Genomic DNA, 19,628 nt, shown 5'->3' on the forward strand with positions numbered 1-19,628 from the left:
GACTAACAAATTTATTAGAGCATAAGCTTTCGTGGACTACAGCCCACTTCTTCGGATGCATAAGAAGTGGGCTGTAGTCCACGAAAGCTTATGCTCTAATAAATTTGTTAGTCTCTAAGGTGCCACAAGTACTCCTGTTCTTCTTTTTGCGGATACAGACTAACACGGCAGTTACTCTGAAACCTGTCAATATTTTGAAAATTTCCTGTGAATGGCAGAAATTTAAAAAAGTCATGCTGAAAAGGCTGTGACACTGTCACCATATCAGTATCAAAATGTAATCAGTGACAGTACTGACTCCCTGGGAGATGTGATGTTATTTTTCAAAATTTGTTGCAAGTACAGAAAACACTTTAACTTTGTATGATGAAAAATATCCAAATATGAAACAATGTAATGGAAGGAAGTGCATTGTGGTGTTTGTGTGACAAATATTCTTCCCCAAACAGACAAGCCAGGAGGCCTTATTCATCATTGTGTTGTGCTTTGGGTAGTCACTTGCACCTGTGCAAACTGGGTGTGTGTGATATGCTATTGCTAGTGTTTTACACCCACTTTACATAAGTGTGAATGAAAGTGCTAGACAGTGAAGAATTGGGTCTCCTGGGAATTATCTATTTGTGGCCAGAGGAGAATGGAACCGTTGTGGTTTAATAATGGAGACAGAGTTTAAATGTTTAGAGGACTGGATTAGGAGTCAGGATTAGAACCCAGAAATCCTAACTCACTTGTGGCTTTGGGCAAATCAATCACCCTCTCTGGTCCTCTGTTTGCTTCCAGGTGGGTCATGGAGCTTAATTAAGGAATGTTTGTACATGTGCTTTGAGATCTTGGAATAAAAAGAGCAAAAGTGTTTAAACCAGCCACTGTGGGATTGTGTTAAAGTCCATTCTGTTGGTGTAGCCAATGTTGTTCAGGGAGGTAGTGTCTTACACTGGCAGAAAACCCCCTTCTGTTGGTTTAGGTTGCATCTACACTATGGGGTTAAGCTTACATAGCTATGCCAGTATATTCTCTGTAGTGCAAACATGCCCCCTCAGTGATATCTGTCCCCTTAAGACATTTTTTATGGTGCTTTTCTTTGCTCTGTGGGAGTTTTTCTTTGCTACTTGGACTGCTGCTCCCACTACTTTCTTGGTAGGTGACTTGCATTTTCACTAGCCATTCCAGGTGCATTGCCTGTTAGCGCAAACATTCACTGTAACTTTTCTGAAAGTGCCTTATGTAAAACCACAACCACTGTATAATCTCGTATGCATTTTTCTTTACTGGTACCAAAGTCACAATAATTTACTTATGCTTAGGAAGCTCTTTATTAGTTGTGCCAATCAGGAAGCAGGACCTCATTGTGCGAGGCACTGTACAAACACAGAACAAAAAGACTGTCCCTGTCCCAAAGCTCTTATAAAAGCATTCCCAGGGCACCTCCACACTTTGGTAAAAGCTTCATGTATTACATTTCTTTTGAAAACAAAATGCTCATCAAACTTTTTAAGGAATGATTCATAGTTACTTTTATCTCCTTCTAGAGCAAGGGCAAATGATTTATAAATATATTCAGCTTCACTCCCCACTGGATAAATTAATGAGCTGACCTGCACTTCACTGTTCTGTGTTAAGCTTTGCTGCTGTTCAGAGTCTGGTGAAATGCTCCTTCCACTCTGAGCATGCTCTGAGCTTATCACACTGAGAGTTTTGGGGAGGACTGAGCTTCAGTATCTTCTTTTCCTCTGATTTACACTGGCTTAAAACTAATTAACTTCTGATGTCCTATGACAATGTTAAAGCATCACAGAAAGTTGCTTTCTTCTAATAGTGAGCAATGACTCTGATTAGAATAAGGTAAAAATACTGTTTCTCAATTCTCTGTAGTGCTTCTGCCTAAAATCCTCCCCAACTCCTCCAGCCTCAAACTTCCTGCTACGCATTTAAACAGCCATTACACTACTCTATTTAGATTGTAAGTTCTTTGGGCAGGGGACTTGTTTGTGTTTGTACAGCACCTAGTGTAAGGGGTCTGTGGTCTGTAACTGAGGCTTCTAAGGAATACTGCAATACACATCACTGAAATATGCACATCTCCCCAAATCAGTAAGAATGAGATTTTGACCACTCAGAGCATTAGCCCATCTCCTGTTGAAGTCTATAGGTGTTTTACGATTGACTTCAATGGAAGCAGAGTTAGGCCAATGCTGAGAGCTTTTGAAACTCCCACCCTAATACTTTATCACCATAAAAATCTATTTAAGTCTTGCCAAAGTGCAACTGAGATAACCCCCTTAAATATCTCTCAGAGGAAGGCTTTCCTCTGTGTTTGACCTGCTGTGTCCCATTTGTCATTACTGCCCATTCTGATTCAGTGGCAGCTGCTTTATAGAATGAGGGCATGTTTGCCATCTCTCGTCATTCTTCCAGGGACACACACTCTTTCCTCATCACTTTCTGATAACATCTTCCATGATTTCTGACCGAGAAAACAGCTTTCTTGCATTCTCTTGCTTTCAGATGTTCCAGTAGAAGGTGACTGTCCACCTCAATCCCTCCTCTATCACATCAGCTGCACAGTTGCGCCTCTCCAGTTTTGACTCTTGTGGCTCCCAATTTCCATCTCTAGTTTATTAGCACTGATTCTGTATTATCTGCCTTACGTCTGCACACCAGCAGAGTGACAGAGTCCACTAAGGTCACAGTGGTATACAGAGAGGTGTTTTTTTTTTTTTTTAAGCAAAGGCACAAATAGTCTTTGGAACTCATTGCCACAAGATAATGAGAGGATGAGCTTAGCTGGCTTCAGAGGGAGGCTAGGACAGCCACATGGTGCACAGGAATATTTGATGGGATGTTACCAACAACAGACAAAGTTTGGAAGAGATCTAAAAGCTTCGGGGCTGAAACCAACCTCCACTGGGCTGGGGGGAGGGTGTGAGGAAGGAATTTCCCCTAAGGGCAGCTTAGCCCCTAAATGCCCACTTCAGCACCAGGGCACCTTCCTCGGAAGCATCTGGTCCTGGCCCCTAGCCACAGGTGAGGCGATGCAAAGGGCCGCTGGGCAGGGCCGCCCAGAGGATTCAGGGGGCCTGGGGCAAAGCAATATTGGGGGAACCCTTCCATTAAAAAAAAGTTGCAATACTATAGAATACTATAGTCTCATGGGGGCCCCAAATTGCCCCACTTGCCCCCTGCCCCTAGCAAGTCCTGGCCTCTCCCAGGCTGAAGGGGGCAGAGGGGGGGCCAGGCCAGAGGCGACTGTCCTGCTCCTCTCCGGACCCCTCGCGCTCCTGCCCATCCCCCGCCCCGCGCCTTGACGGGCAGCGCCTCCCCCCAGTCAGCTGCTGGGCTGCCTCTCTCCCCCTCCCGCCCAGCCTGCCTTTGTATCCAACATCCGGGTCCCCCCGCCGGCTCCAGCTCGGCTTCTCCCCCCCTCCCCCCGCCCCCCCCAGAAGCCATTTTGGACTCAGTTCAGGTTTTTTTTTTTTTTTTTTTTTTTTTTTTGTACATGGCCCCTCCAGAGCCAGCCGCCGCCGCTGCTCTGCCCCGCGCCGGCCGCCGCCCGCTCCCCGCGCGCCCGCCAGCGCGAGCGATGCCTCGGGCCGGACCCTCGCCCCAGCCAGCCCCGCGCGCCACGGCCCGCCTCGGAGCCCGCTCCCTCGTCTCCTCCTCTCCCCGCCGCCTCTCCGCCGCCGGGGCAGCAGCAGCCACCGCCGCCGCCGCCTCCTCCTCCTCGGCAGCCGCTGGGCTGGTGCCTCCCGCTGCTCAGCCGCTTCCCTGGATGCTGGGTTGGTAACATCGCTGCAAAGTTTTGCTGCTGCTGCCGCCGCCGCCCGCTTTGCCTTTGGTGGAGGCCGCCCGGCTGTGGGATCGCGCGTGTGTGCTGTGGTTTGTTTGTTGTTTTTGGTGGTGCGTGCGCGCGTGTGTGTGTGTGTCCCTAGTCCCTGCTGCTGGGCAGGCAGAAGGGGCTGGGTTGGGTTGGGCTGGGGTGGGGGGTGGGAGCGAGCGAGAGTTGTTGGTGTGGTGCACGCTTTTCTCCTTGCACAAAAGCCCCGGCAAAGAAAACTCTTGGAAAGCTCGGAGCAGGAGGAGCCGGGAGCCGGACGGCCACCGATCTCGCTGTCCTGGCGCTGCAGTTGTGTGCCCCCTCGAACTGGATACGTTGTTGCAACTGTGAAGGAACTAAATCCGATTTTGTAGGAGCCTTGTTTTTTTTTTTTTTTGTTCGTTTGTTGGTAGAGGGTCTCGTTTTCCTCCAACACCCCCTTCGCTCTCCCGAGCTGTGTTTTTTTTCCTTGGGGGTAGAGGGAGATACACAAGGGGGAAAAAAAGTAAAGGAATATGATTGCTTCGTGGTTGACTTTCGCCTTTCTTTGTGGAACTTTCTGTGCAGGTAAGTACATTTTATGTCTCTATCCATTGAACAGTTTTATATTAACGTTGGAAAAAGGATTAAATTATGCAATTATTCGAAACCACCTACCCCCCACCCCAAATATTCCTAAACTGTAACGAATGGAAAAAATAAGATTGTTGCTAAGATTTTTTTTAAAGAAACCTTCCCATTTACGTTGTTGGTTATGATACAAATGGGTTATATTTCTGCTCTGTGTTCCCTTTAATTAAAGAGTGTGTGAATGAATTACAATGTTCCCGGCCTCAGATTCCTAAGAAACTTCGTCAAAATGGCATGTTAGCGTTGTGTGTGTGGGAATCAAGTTGAGAAACCTTTTGGTTGTTAGTAAGTGTTTTGTCTTTCAGGTAAAGAGCCATGTGTTGTTGTTGTGTTGTTTTTTTTTTTTTTACTCTGGGGTTTGCAAGGCTGCGTTGTGTAACTGGGTTGATTTCCTTCCCCCCTTCTCTTCTCCATTAATGTGTTAATTTCGTGTGATTTTACTAGTCCTTGGGAAATGCTGATCGCCTTTCCATAACAGATTCTTCCTGATTTGTGGTGTGTGTGTGTGTGTTTAGTTCTTTGAAAGGGACTGTTTTTAACTAGCTTGCCAGAGTTAAACGGTGCTGAAAGTCGGTTGAAGCATGTCTCTCCTCCCCCAACCCCCCTTAATGAAATGTTATGATCCCATAGGCTTTTGCTATTTTTATGAGATGATTCATTTGGGCTGATTTGTGACATGGTGATATAATAGAAAGTTGTAAGAGGGGAGCGAAAGGACCCACCTTTGAGTGTGTGTGTGTTTTGTTTTTAAATCTTCCTTCGTGATCCTTTTCAAACTTCAGCACAAATCTGCAGGGTTTGCATTTTTATAGGGACATTGTGTGGCATGATGGAACTTAATGTAAACATTGGACGTGCTAAGGGGCAAAACCAGAAGGCCCTGCTACTAAATGACTTTCCCAAAGCGTTGGGATGCATTTAATTTGCTTCAACCTGAAGAGCTGGATTTTTGGGGTGAAAGGGGCATGGTGGCAAGCGCATGTGATTGTAATAGTGGGTTTGGGGGGGTAGTTAAATGTTTCAGGGGTGTGTGCTGCTTGTTATGGAATTATTCCCATCTGCTAGATCTATTGAGCTGTTCTAAAACCGGGGTGTTCCCTTTGTCAAGGGGGAGAGGGGCGGCTTTTTTAGCTGGAGCCATTTCTGGGTGGCGAGCCTTAGCTTTGCAGGGCTGCTTTGTTGTGTGGTTCCCTCCTTGTTTTGATGAGGGGTGGAGAGAGGAAGAGAGCTCACCCTTTGGGGGATTGGTAAAACAATGATCTAGGTTACAGATCGCATACAGCAACACAATCTTGTGTATAGATACATACATTGACGTTGCTGTTATAGCATTGGCTTGTTACAAAATACAAAGACTTCAAGTTACTTGACCCCCAAATGGGTGCATTTCCCTCTGTTTCCAAGGAGGCTCATTTTGTAAGGGAAAGGGGTGATTTCCCACTAGCACACGGCAATTTTCTTTTGTTTTTTTATCTCTTCTCCCCCCTCCCCCCCAAAAAAATCCCCCAAACATAATGGATACTAAACTGATCTTTATTTAGTCACATCTGGTGCTCTGATAGGGGAAGGCTGTGTGTAGTAACTTGTTACGTTGTATCCATTACCGAGCAGGGAAAGGGTGGTGTGGTGGGTATTTTGGTGTATGGGGAGGGGTTTGGATAAAGGATCACAAGAGAGGCTGCTGGTTTTGAAGTGGGGGATGGTGCTGCAGTTGTGCCCTTTGCTTGCTGCGTGCGTCTGGTGGGAATGCAGTTTCCTCTTCCTTTGAATATTTTTATTTTAAATCTGGAGAGACTGGGAAGAGGAAGAGATTTCCCCATGCGTTGGTTAAATGGTTTCCCATTGGAAACCGGGAGGTGATCCTGCCCCGGTTCTTCGAGGGCAGAGGGGATGAGATCGGGTTGGGTTTGTTTTGGAATGTGCTCTCAGGAACCGCGCGAGTGAAATCTACCAGGCGCAAGGTTCTTGCTGCTGCTGGTGGTTCTTTGTTCCGAGTGCCCATTAAATATGCAGGGCCACTGCCTGGGTTTTGTATTTTAAACAATGCCATCTCTTAATTATTTTAAAGTCATACTGAAGGTGGTGGTGTGGGGGGAGAAGGAACAGAGGAAAAATTAATTTGTGGTGGAAATCAAGCCAGCTAGGACATGTAGCTAATTGATAGGGCACTTGTATACAGCTTTGTTTCCTTGTGTTTACAAGGGGGTTATGAGTGATTGTATTTACATAGCTCTGCCGAGCAAGATCAGGTATTTTGGAAGCAGCAGGATAGCTGGGACAGTGGTATTCAGCTTATTATAATCACAACAGCTCTGTTGGCTGGAAAATTCTATTATATGCATAAAAGGGATTTTTTTGAGCCAGTTTATTTTCTTTCTGTGTACTTCTTGGGTCTTTTTGGCTCATGTGGCTGTCAAGTGAGATGGCCCCTTTTTGTTGTTAAAATCTGCTCCCGTAATTTCATATAATGGCAAAAACATCAACTGGAGAAAAACAAAGTTGCCTACAAAATCTGACCTTGTAAGCTTCCTGTGTATATCATGTTATAAAAGGGTACAACTACTAGGACATACCTCTACAGACTTTTTCTGAAAATTTAATTAGAAAAAGAAAAAATGTATATAATCATATTTATTTTGAAAGGTCTGTGGATCATCAAATTAGAGCACCAGCAATATTGTAAATCTATTTTTATATATTCTCTTCCACATTTCATCTAGTATTTGTGTTTGTTGAGCAGTTATGACCCTCCTTGTCTGCCAGCTTTTCCAAAGGCATTTGTGTCAGAAAAGAGAACAAAGTTGCAGCTTTTTGTGGGGATTCACAGCATGTGTTGCTTGAGGTATTGAGTGTGTGTGTGTGTGTATTTTAGGACTGTGGAAAAGTGGTGGGCTTTTTAAAAATAGCTCAACCTCCATTGTTGATGGATTTTCTGTGCTACCTTGGCTGGCTAACAAAACAAGCACAGTCTGCTATTCTTTTTAAAATTATCTGTCGTGTGCTTAATTTTTGGAGTATTGAAGATTTGTTGATGAAAACATTATGTTCATTTTTAGCCTTTTGTTTGCAAATTTTCTACAGCCCAAATGTTCAGAAATAGTGTTCTAATTTATGAAATTTAGATAATATGGAAGGTGGAAAATGGCGTATTTTGCAAAACATATTACATTGCAGGATTTAAACTCATTCCAAAATAAGAACCACGATGTAGCAATGAATCTAGTTTGCTCTTTCAGTGTCTTGTATTTATCTTCTTGTGCTTGAGAAAAAGAATAAGATTGGCTTCATTACCTTACTAATTAAACACAATGAAGCTTCTGGTCCAAGGTTAATGGCGATTGCTGTTAAAAACACAAAACTTTTGAACCAGGTGGCTAGGATATTTAAAAAAAAAAATTAAAATAAAAAATCAAATCAAATCTAGATAATTATACCGCCAAGATCAAGAGTTTTCTTCTCTTCAGGACTGTGACAATGCTTATGTTAAAGGTGTGTTTGTGTGTAATATATATTAGATTAGTGACATTATAACTTCCACTCTCAGTGCCCTATGCAGTTTGCATTTTTTTAACGATGAAAATTTTAGAGCATCTCTGTTCATGCAGTTTCTTGGGAGTATGTTTTGTTTGCTAATAAAGATTAATGAAAATCAGCTTCACCAGAACAGCGAGAGACAGCCTACACCAGCCCTGCCATCCAACTAAAAGCACTTATATGCTGAAATTTATGCCAATTTTGTGTCTTTGAGTAACCTATCCAGGTAGTAAAATTTTTCTTACTGTCTCATCAACTGAGCAGAAACAGCCAATTAAAGCAGAGCTCTTGCATTGCCAACAGCTTAGTTGTCACCACCCTCCTATCCACTCTGATCTCCATTCTAGTGTGGATCAGCAAAGACATGCTTGTCGGTTATTTGCGTTTTAAGCAATGCAATAGTCTTAGGTCTGGCCTGCTGCTACTGAATAGAAGGAATAGAAGGTACAGAAGAAAGAAACAAGCCTCACCTCATATTTGTTGTCGTCTTTATTTCTCCCCTCCCCTATTGTCCAACGCAGATAAGTATACGGGCTTCTCCAGTTTTGTAAGGCAGGATTACTACTTTTGAAAACTCAAATCCAACAGGATTTTTGAGGAGTTAATGGGGTAACTTTAGCCCCACTCCACATGTCTGGCTTCTTTAATCTATGGGGCACCTCTGTCTATAATAGGTTCCTCAGCAGAACATAAGTACTTTACTTTATTAAAAGAATCAAGAGGCATTTTCAGAATTTACTACTGCAGAATGAATTCTTTGTTCTAGCTAGGCCCACCAGTAAAAATGGTGCAGGTGCTTAATACCCGTTATGCAGATTCCTTAAAAGTCAGTGCATATTTAAAATAAAAATCACTGCAATTTTTTAAAGGCAGTAATTCTGGGCCTTTCATGTTTCAGGGTCTAGCTTCAGAAATGCATAGTAAATTCTAGTTATTGAGGTGGTGGTAAGAAGGTGGCCATTCATGGAATGGCACCTGGCTGCTTTGGTTAACTGAGAGTTTCCCATCATCTTCTGACGATCAGAGTAATATCACTGCTCTACAGCCAAAATGCCTCTGAAATAAATGTAGTCAAACTTTACTAATTCTGGGTCACTGAGAACGAAAATGATGCTTAAAATTGTTGATTGGCTCTAGTTTTCAGGATATGCTATTGGGTCAGTATATACGACCCTTGACTTGGGAATGGTGGAGGATACATGAGATATAAAGGGAAGGGATCTCAATTTAAACCAGAAATGACTAAAATACATCTTTGAATGGATCTGTGAATAGATCTATGACTGGGTTTGGACAGTACTTGCTTTTTCGGCAAAACAATGAATGATGCAATCTGAAGCTGGTATTGCGTCATACATGATATGAATTGCATCATGTTATTCCTAGAAGTCATGGATGATGCAATCATAACGAAGCTTACATCACTCTGCTGAACAAATTGCCCTATATCAGCTCTAGAAATCATAGTGTCATGCTGTCTTATTTGTCAGTGTTTGATTTTGCAAAGGGACACATTTCTGTTTAGCCAAAGTGAGCAGAGATGCCTCGTACTTGTGTGAACAGCGCAGATAACTTCTGCTATATTTGTGGTGAAGTGACTTTTGCATCACAAAAGCGCAGTATAACCACTATGGTTAAGAAAGCCTATCACCTTTATTTTGGCTGCAAAATTGGAGATCAGGACAAGAGGTGGGCCCCACATATATGCTGGAACACTTGAGCAACAAATCTTTACCAGTGGTTGAACAGGAAAAGGAAATCTATGCCTTTTGCAGTGCCAATGATTTGGAGAGAGCCAATAGATCATACCAGCAATTGTTACTTCTTCATGGTGCCTCCAGTTGGGAAAGGTGTGTCAAAGAAGAAAAAGTGGACTGTGCATTATCCAAACATTCCATCAGCTATACGCCCAGTACCCCACGGAGAAGGACTGCTGGTTCCTGATGCACCAGAATCCTTCTCACTTGAGTCAGACGAGGAAGAGGATGAAACTTCTGGTCCTGAACCATCAATGTCACAGGACCCCCACCTCATAACACAAGGTGAACTATGACCTTGTCAGGGATTTGGAACTACCCAAGAGTAAGGCAGAGCTGTTGGGCTCCAGACTACAGCAGTGGAATCTCCTGGCAGGTGAGTCCACGGAGAAGGACTGCCAGTTCCTGATGCACCAGAATCATTCTCACTTGAGTCAGACGAGGAAGAGGAAGAGGATGAAACTTCTGGTCCTGAACCATCAATGTCACAGGACCCACATTTTCTCCCATCCTCCTCCTCTGAACCACACCTCATAACACAAGGTGAACTGAATGACCTTGTCAGGGATTTGGAACTACCCAAGAGTAAGGCAGAGCTGTTGGGCTCCAGACTACAGCAGTGGAATCTCCTGGCAGGTGATGTTAGGATTTCCATGTTCCGTGACCGTCAAAAGGATCTTGTCCCATTCTTCTTCATGGAAGGTGATCTTGTAGCCTGCAACAACATCGATGGTGTGATGGCAGCCCTCAACATCGTTCACGATCCAGATGAGTGGAGACTGTTCATTGATTCATTGAAGACGAGTTTTAAAGCTGTTTTACTGCATAATGGCAATGTTTTGCCATCAAATCCAGTTGGTCATGCAGTCCATATGAAGGAAACCTATGACAACATGAAACAAATTTTGAGGTGCATAAACTATGACCAACATCAGTGGCAGCTTTGTGGCAATTTGAAGGTTGTTGCTCTCTTGCTTGGTCTGCAGACTGGATACACAAAGTACTGCTGTTTTCTCTGCGAATGGGATAGTCGTGCAAGAGATTCCCACTACATCAAGAAAGATTGGCCACTCCGACCGTCATTGGAGCCTGGGAGGAAAAGTGTTCAGCATCCACCACTTGTTGAATCAAGGAAAATTTTGTTACCACCCTTGCACATCAAGCTGGGTCTGATGAAGAACTTTGTCAAGGCCATTGACAATACGCAAGCAGCTTTCAAGTACCTCCGTGGAAAATGTCCAAGGTTAAGTGAAGCTAAGATAAAGGAAGGTGTCTTTTGTTGGTCCTCAGATTGATGATGCATTTGACCATGATGCATTTGACCATGCACTGCGTGGCAATGAAAAGACGGCATGGAAAGCCTTCCAGTTAGTGGCAGTAAATTTTCTCGGAAACAACAAGGCAGACAACTACAGGTTGTTGGTGGAAAACCTCCTCAAGGCATACAAAAGCCTTGGGTGCAACATGTCACTAAAGATGCAAAAAACTGTACTCTCATCTTGATTTTTTTCCCCCTGAACTGCGGAGCAGTGAGCGACGAGCACGGCGAGCGATTTCACCAGGACATTGCAACAATGGAGAAACGCTATCAGGGCAAATGGAGCCCATCAGTGCTTGCAGACTATTGCTGGACAGTGACAAGAGATGCTCCATTTAATGAATACAAGAGACAAGCCAAGAAGTGCCGAGTAGACACTGAATAGGACTAAACTATGTACATAATAGTTTTTTGCCTTTTGTTTCATAATAAATTTTATTTATATTAACCTTTTGCTGATTTTTAAAGTGTTACATAAACAGGACAGGTGAAATATTATCATGTAAAGCAACCATAAACACATGAAAAGACCTAGTTTTAATCATAAATTATAAACCTATCTACACAATATACATAGACATAAAATGTAAAAACTTAAATATCTTAGAAACAGTAGCCAATCAGTTGTTTTAATTGTCATATTTGAATTCAGCACATCTAAAATACATAATAAATAGCACATTTTATCTCTGAAGCAGACGACTTCTCAAAAATTGTAGACCAGTGTATCTTGCAAATGTAAAACTCAGCACCTTTCAACCAAATGCAGCTTGGTAACTGTCTTATATTAAGCATAATAACCTGATCTAAATGTTTTAAAAATGAGTAGCAATTTTGGATGTCTTCATTTTGGGTGCCAAACTTGTAGAACCTTGGTGCAGGCTCATTTTCAGATCAGCCCTCTTCAGAGTTTCTCAAGTTGGGCACCCAGAATAAATAGCACTGAAGATGTAGTCTTGTAATTCTGACATCTCGTACTTAAAACAAAACAAAAAGAAAGTGGTGAAAAGAGAAGACACCTTGCTGGACTTCACATTAATCAAAACTCAAACTAAACAGCTCTTTAGAGAGTGTTATTTATCCTTACAGATGTGTTCTAAGAATTATATAACTATTTACAAATTGACAAAGAAGCTGTTGTTAAACAGAACCCAAGTGCCATGGAGTTTGTTTGGGGTTTGCTTCAAAGTCAGCATTTCTATTTCTCATTCAGTGGAATGAATGATGTAAAAAAGTTTTTAGTTTCTTGGTTAGCTGTAGGAAGCAGCGTGGGCAGTATGGTGTAACTTCTTGGAGCTGCTACAGTACTTCTGGCTCAGTTGCAGTCTATAACAAAATCTTGTGGGAAGCTGGGAAAGAGGAATCCCAAAGTGTAATCTCTATTTTAAAGAGGTGTCCTCTTCCCCTTTACCCCACCTACCCTTTGATTTTAGAACTAGCAGGAGGGTGCGAGGTCTTGCTTGGCCAATAGAATTATCTGGAATCGAATCGTGCAATGTAGTACTGGCCATTCTTTACTCTGTCCCCACTCCTCCCTTCTTGAGGAGATTTTCACAACCGTGAAACTGGATGTCTTTAAGAGAGATTTGTGGAACAGTATTCACCACTACAAGCTTCCTCCACCCCACACTTAAACATTAAAGCTTTGCTGATGTCTTGTATCCTCTCTTCATTAGTACCTTAACTAGAAATAATTTGAAGCCAAAGTTTAGCCATTTGTACCTTTTGAGATAGATTAAATAATATACACCACTTTTCTCTCTGAACGTTCTCGGTAAGATTTCTTGGAGCCGTTGAAGTCAAAGGGTCAGAAACTAAATTAAAGAGGAAACATTCTGTGTCCTTGTATTCTGCAAACCTAGCAAATTTTGTGCTTAGATTTTAATATAATGTTTAGTCTTTTGCACTAATTACATGTCCTTTTCTCACAGTTCGCTCTTTACTTGGCTATAGCAGTGCTACTTCTGTTGAAAACTAAAAACGTTGTGTAGCAATTGCCATTGTACTGTGTAAAAGAAAATAAAAACTTTGGTCAATATTTAGACTTTTTTAAAATTCACTTTTTTTTTATATATGACTTCTGGTTACATTATAGCATTTGGCATTGGCAAACCATGGTGCATTCCTGTATTTCTTTATTGTTGTTATTTGTATTATGGTGATGCATAGGAGCCTTAGTCAAGATCTGGGCCCTGTTTTTTGCTAGGTACTGTGCATGTAGCAAGATATCCCTGCCCCAGAGAGCTCACAGGCTAAACAGACAAGACAGACCAAAGGTGGGAAGAAAAGTATTATTATTACTATTATCATCCTTATTTTGCAGGTGGGGAACTGAGGTATGGAGAAATTAAGTGACTAGCCCAGGGGAAAATCCAGCACGTCTAACATTTTTGTCCATCCCACCATGACTAGCATTTCTATCCAGCCTCCTCTGCCCCCTTGCGATCTCTGAGTCCAGGCCACTAAAAGTCCTGTGGCGCAGCAGGGCGCTCAGTCAGGCTGCTTGCCTGCCGTGGCCCCACGCTGCTCCCGGAAGCGGCCGGCTGCTGCTGGCACGTCTCTGCACACCCCTGGTGAGGGAGTGGGGGGAAGTGGCTCCGCACGCTGCCCTCACCCCCAGCACTGTTCTCACAGGTCCCATTGGCCGGAAACCACAAATGATGGTGTGGCAAACTGCTATGCAAGGCTGGAGGCTTGTTTTGTGTTAAGTTTAGTGTCTGGAGATCTATGCCTGGCCCTGTGCAGATACGAGTAAAAGTCCCTGCACCAAAGAGTTTTTACAGTTTAGTCAGAAGGTGGGATTATAAAGAAAGGAGACAGAAATTTCTCTGGGTACAGTACGAGAGAGATTGTGGAATGAACTGCCCAAGTTGCTAAGGTCCATCACAGACCTCAATGCCTTCTTCCCCCAAGTACAAGACATACTTCTTTTACCTGCCTTCTCTAACATAAATACACACACCTGTGGGTATGGGTTTAAAAAAAAAAAAAAAAAAAAAACCCAAACAAACCTACCAAAATATGATACTCCACTGCATGTTTCTCTTCCTGAGGAGAGGATGAGCGAACAAACAACTTGTGACAGATGTGTCGTCATATTGCTTAATGAAGGCACTCAGATACTATGGTGATGAGCATGGTTTGAGAACATACATAGAATAAACTCAATAGAAATATTATAGAAATATTTTATTATTATTTATTATTAAGGTACTGAAATAAGACTGTTAAGCAGTCTGTAGTGTGCTCCGTCTAACAAATTTAGAGTCACTAGTCATTCAAACCTTTTTGAAATGATTATCTGTCTGTACTTGTGGGGCCCTATTACCATAGCATTTGGGTATCTGTCTTTCATGTATTTGTTCTCATGCCATTAGCAAGCCAGTGACAAATCGAACAATCTATAGAATTCTTGATTCCTGATGCTGTGTACTAGCCACTAGGCTGTACTTTCTCCTAGACAGCTACAGCGGCTGCCATTAAAATAAAAGGCCAGTATTAGTCTAGTTATTGCACTGCGGTACCTTAGATGCTATGTTTATTTTCACATTTCCTATTTTAGCATAGGGAATACTATATCTGAGGTAACCTGTCTTGTAAGTGTTGGTAAAAGTTTACCTTTCAATTCGATGTCTGTGATGCTAATTTGGTGGTCTCCACCCTAATTTAGAGCTTGTCTTGTTTATCAAATAATAAAGTTAAACAGGTTACCCAGTTTTCTGACAAGCCCATTTTTATATACAGATGTCAGAAATGTTTTCTAGTTTGGCTTTTAGAAACACTGTGGATCATATAATACATAGCAGACACAACACAGCTTTGCATTCCTAGAGAGGAAAGAATGCAAATGTGAATCTGAACACCTCTTTACTTCAATCAACCCCCCCCCTCCTTTTTGTGGATTATAAAACTATTTTATAAAATGAGTGCACTTCAGGTTTGGTATTTGCTAAGCCTTTTAGTGCTGTTTCTGTGAGCTCCTTCTCATTTCTGAGCACTGATGGCAAGTTCTTTTGTTTACTTGAGTTGTCTGCACATCTACAGTTCTCCCCAGTAGCCCTGGCTGGCATTGATACCTCTTTGAAAGTAGGACATTTAAGCATTGCAAAGATGATCTCAAGGCCTTTATCTGAGAAAGGAAGCTAAATACTACATTATTAAAGTTGTAAGGAGACCGTGGTGTGGGAAGAGGCTGCAAACTACAGTATTATGTAATCAGTTGTGAGGTGTTTGCTGTGACTGTTTGCTTGAGACCATCCTAATATTAGACACTTTTATACAAAGCTTTATAAACTGTGGAAAAGAATGAAGTTACAGTTGCCTTGAAACAAGGCTACTCAGCCAAATGCGTGCCTGATGTAATTTCAGGGATGATTTCGTCCCATTGAGTTCAGTTGGGAGAAAATTAAAATGAAATGTAAACTGTATTTGTGTGTTTTTGTTTGTTTGTTTTGTTAAAGTCAGTTTTTTGTTTTCTTTCCTCCCAATGGTATGACTGACTGAAAGACAGCCGACTTTCAAATCCCTCAAATTTAGCTTATTTTTAAAATCTGCAGAGTAGTTAAGGGGTTAAGATTGCTAATTCTCCTATATGTGTGGTCTGAGAAATTCAGTTGTCCTTGGGCTTTTGGTGGTAGGAGTATCGGGTTGCAGTTAAGCCTGTCATTGGGTAGCCCTTTGCTTCACTAAAGTTTGAACTTGGTCTCTCTTGCTCTCACATGCGCATACTGTATGTCAATAACTTGTTTTTATAGAAAAGGCTCTGTTCAAGCCACAGTGGTCTTATGCCTGATACAGCACATGTTCCCAAACATGTCTTCCAGTCATTGTTGATCATTCACACATCTGTTTGGCAGTAATCAACAATTTGAGACTAAATAACAATTTTGGCTGGTGGTAATAAACACCATTTCTATATAGCTTGCAATGTTTTCTTCCTCTATAAAATTGTCTTAGAATATGCATTGTGGTCAAGGGAAATACTTGAATTCCTTGCAAGCACGGATAACACTTAATTAGTGAAACCAGGAAAGTGAGGGAGGAGACAATAGGTATCTTGAATGGTTTATTCATTTTGATATTAAATTTCATGTTATTTTACAGTGGTGTAATACAGTTTAGGAATTTCCTACACACTGTGTCTGTTTTATTTAACTTGATGCAGTTATCCAACATTAAAGCATAAGAACACTCATGCTGCATATATGGACACCTTGTAGAGCCATGGAAATAAATGTGCTTATCATGCACCTTTGATTACCTCACCTGTTGCCTGCTCCTGATCTTTGCTCCTTGATACCTGGTTTAATGTTCCAAAACCCTGAGAAGCTTCAAACAGCCACCAGTTTTTAAAATCAACCTGCCAGAGAAATGTTTTCACTTTATCACTATTATTATTTTATTGCTTTGTACTATGGTAGCACCTAAGCCCTGCAGGGTTAGAAATTGGAGCTATATACCTTTGGGGAGAGGAGACCGCCTGCTTCCCACTGCGGCCCTAAATTCACTTATCGCCCTGGAAATAGGCTTTAAAATCAAGCATGGAAAAGTGATCTCAGGTCTTTTTTTTTTTTTTTTTTTTTTTTTTTTTTTAGCCCTGTATATTTGAACTTACGATATTTAAGGCATAAGGCTTTACAGTCAAAAGTATATGAAAAATAGCCCTAATATATTTTTTAAAAATTCCTAAAATATTTTTTTCTGTAACATGAGGCATTTACAGAATATCGAGGGAAGTAGCAGAAAGGTTTTATTGGCTGTGCTTTGGGTTGACCATATAAATTAGTTATAGCTGTGCCCATTGTGAGTAAAGCGTGCATCCCAAACCGTTGTGTGTAAAGAATTTATATCACTCCATGTATTCTCTCCCTCTATAAAATAGGACAAAAGCCAGATTGTGGCAGAGTTCATGGCTATGATGAGCGGTAGCATGGTGCAGTGGTTAAAATACTGAATTGTGGCTCAGGGAGCCTGGGTTTAATTCCCTGCTCTGCTTTGAATAGACTGTTGTGAAGCTAGGCAAGTCATTTCACCTCTCTTTGCCTCTGTTTTTCTCTACTCTTTTCTCTGTCATTTCTGTTTACACTGTAAGTTCTTTGGGTCCGGGACTCTCATACTATGGGTGAGTATAGCACAGTGGCGGACTTTGTGTTCACTTCGGGGTTTCCAGCAGCTATCGTAATATAAATAATATACAACAGTGAAGAAAGCTCTTCTAGGTCTAAACTTGTATGTAGTTTTTAATATAAAATTTGGCCTTCCAATCCAAAGACCTGTAAAGACTTGAATAAAAATCCCTTTTCTTCATTGGTTCTTCTTAATTACTGTCTCTTATGGCCTGAAAAACTTTGTGCCAGCAGTGGGAATAATTTCATCCCAGAGACTTTTTAAAATATCATTTCATGGAATAAATTCCTTTTGGCTTAGTGTGCAGTCCTTTACGAGTGTGAGCGGTTGTACAGCGTCACAGTGGCTGCTGTACAACTATATATCTGGTATGTCAAAATGCTTGGAAACTAAATACTCTCTGTTGCTTTCTTGTAAGCACAAAACAGGCTCAGAGATGTGCTGAGCCTCTCATTTTAGGTTGTCCTGTGAGTCAAACTGTAGTTTTGACCATTACATTATTATTTATTAACCAGTGTAAACTGTAGCTTAATCTTTCTTTGAAAATGACGACTACTAGAGTGAAGAGCTGGGTGTCTTTGCTGGAGTCCTGAAACTTCTCCAAAAGTAAAGGTATGAAGCAGAAATCCTTTGTGGAAGTCTGCGCAGATGACAAACTTGGAATCGCCTATGGCATAAATTTCATTGCAGATTTCACTCACCTACTGGTGTCTTGGAAGCAAAGTGGTAATCTTGCCCTTCATAAGTCAAGTGCTTCTTGATGCAGGCAGTGAAGAGTAGCCTTTTACTGCTAAAAGGTGTCCTTAGTGTTGCTGGATGGCTATTCTAGTGGACTAAGTTTTATAGAGTAAGGGAAGCTTGCCCATCCTGCCCTAAAAGTGGCTAGATGTTTGTCCAAAGCCTCTTACCAAGTGTAGGGTAACATGATGGTGTGTATAATTCTCTGCTGGCATAAACTGACCAAGGCAATGGATCTGTGTCAGTTGACATCAGCAGAAAACTTGGCCCAATATTGCTATTTTTAGTTGTGTGTACTAATACTGATCTTGTGTCTGTCAACTTCTGGAACTGTTTAGCCTAAAGAAACCAGAAAAGTGTTCTATAGAAAATGTTATACAGTATAAATACAGATATGTTCCTCCTTCACCTGGTGTGACAGGGTAAACGCTAAATATTCTGGGTTAGTTTTTAAAAAAAAAAAATAGAACTTCCTATCCTGCACAATCACCAATGCAGATTGCCTCAGACAGAGGCAAACACCTACAGGATCTCTATCAAGTGTTCTTAAAACTACAATACCCACCTAGGGAAGTGAAGAAACAGATTGACAGAGCCAGAAGGGTACCCAGAAGTCACCTACTACAAGACAGGCCCGACACAGAAAGTAACAGAATGCCACTAGCCGTCACCTACAGCCCCGAAATAAAACCTCTCCAGTGCATCATCAGAGATCTACCACCTATCCTGAAGGATGATCCCTCACTCTCACAGACTTTGGGAGACAGGCCAGTCTTAACTTACAGACAGCGCCCCAACCTGAAGCAAATACTCATCAGCAACTACACACCACACAACAAAAATACTAACCCAGGAACCAATCCCTGCAACAAACCCTGTTGACAACTGTCCGCATATCTATTCAAGGGACACCATCATAGGACCTAACCACATCAGCCACACCATCACAGGCTCATTCACCTGCATATCTACCAATGTGATCTATGCCATCATGTGCCAGCAATGCCCCTCTGCCATGTACATCGGGCAAACCAGACAGTCTCTACGCAAAAGAATAAATGGACACAAATCAGACATCAAGAATTGTAACATTCAAAAACCAGTAGGAGAGCACTTCAGTCTCCCTGGACACTCAATAGCAGACTTAAAAGTGGCCATTCTTCAACAAAAAACTTCAAAAACAGATTTCAACGAGAAACTGCAGAACTGGAAATAATTTGTAAACTGGACACCATCAAATTAGACCTGAATAAAGACTGGGAGTGGCTGGGTCACTACAAAAACTAATTTTCCCTCTGTTGATACTCACACCTTATCAACTGTTGGGAATAGGACACGTCCACCTTGATTGAATTGGCCTCGTTAGCACTGACCCCTCCCCCCACACTTGGTAAGGCAACTCCCATCTTTTCATGTGCTGTAATATATATACCCGCCTACTGTATTTTTCACTCCATGCATCCGATGAAGTGGGTTTTAGCCCACAAAAGCTTATGCCCAAATAAATTTGTTAGTCTCTAAGTTGCCACAAGGACTCCTAGTTGTTAATGCAGATTCTGTATTTGTCACATGAATATCTGCTAGAGGAACCCCTTCAAAGGCAAATATAAGCCCCAAAAGTGAGTGTGATCACTATTCGTGTTATATAAATATGGTAAGAGTGTATAACTGCAGTGAACTGCTGATACAAGAATAAACCTGAGAGGGGTGA

General features: G+C 42.0%; 1 protein-coding gene across 1 annotated transcript in view; it reads left to right on the forward strand.

Moving 5' to 3' along the window:
• The first annotated feature begins 4,022 nt into the window (after window positions 1-4,022).
• The window catches only part of ACVR2B (activin A receptor type 2B), a 155,497-nt gene continuing 139,891 nt past the window's right edge, over window positions 4,023-19,628 (forward strand). Inside the window, exon 1 of the mRNA XM_054018810.1 lies at window positions 4,023-4,381. Coding sequence (XP_053874785.1) covers window positions 4,330-4,381 — 52 coding nt within the window. The 5' untranslated portion in view covers window positions 4,023-4,329. The remainder of the gene's footprint in view (window positions 4,382-19,628) is intronic.

The sequence above is a fragment of the Malaclemys terrapin genome, chromosome 2 (genome assembly GCF_027887155.1).
Source record: "Malaclemys terrapin pileata isolate rMalTer1 chromosome 2, rMalTer1.hap1, whole genome shotgun sequence".
In the NCBI taxonomy this organism is placed as follows: domain Eukaryota; kingdom Metazoa; phylum Chordata; order Testudines; family Emydidae; genus Malaclemys; species Malaclemys terrapin.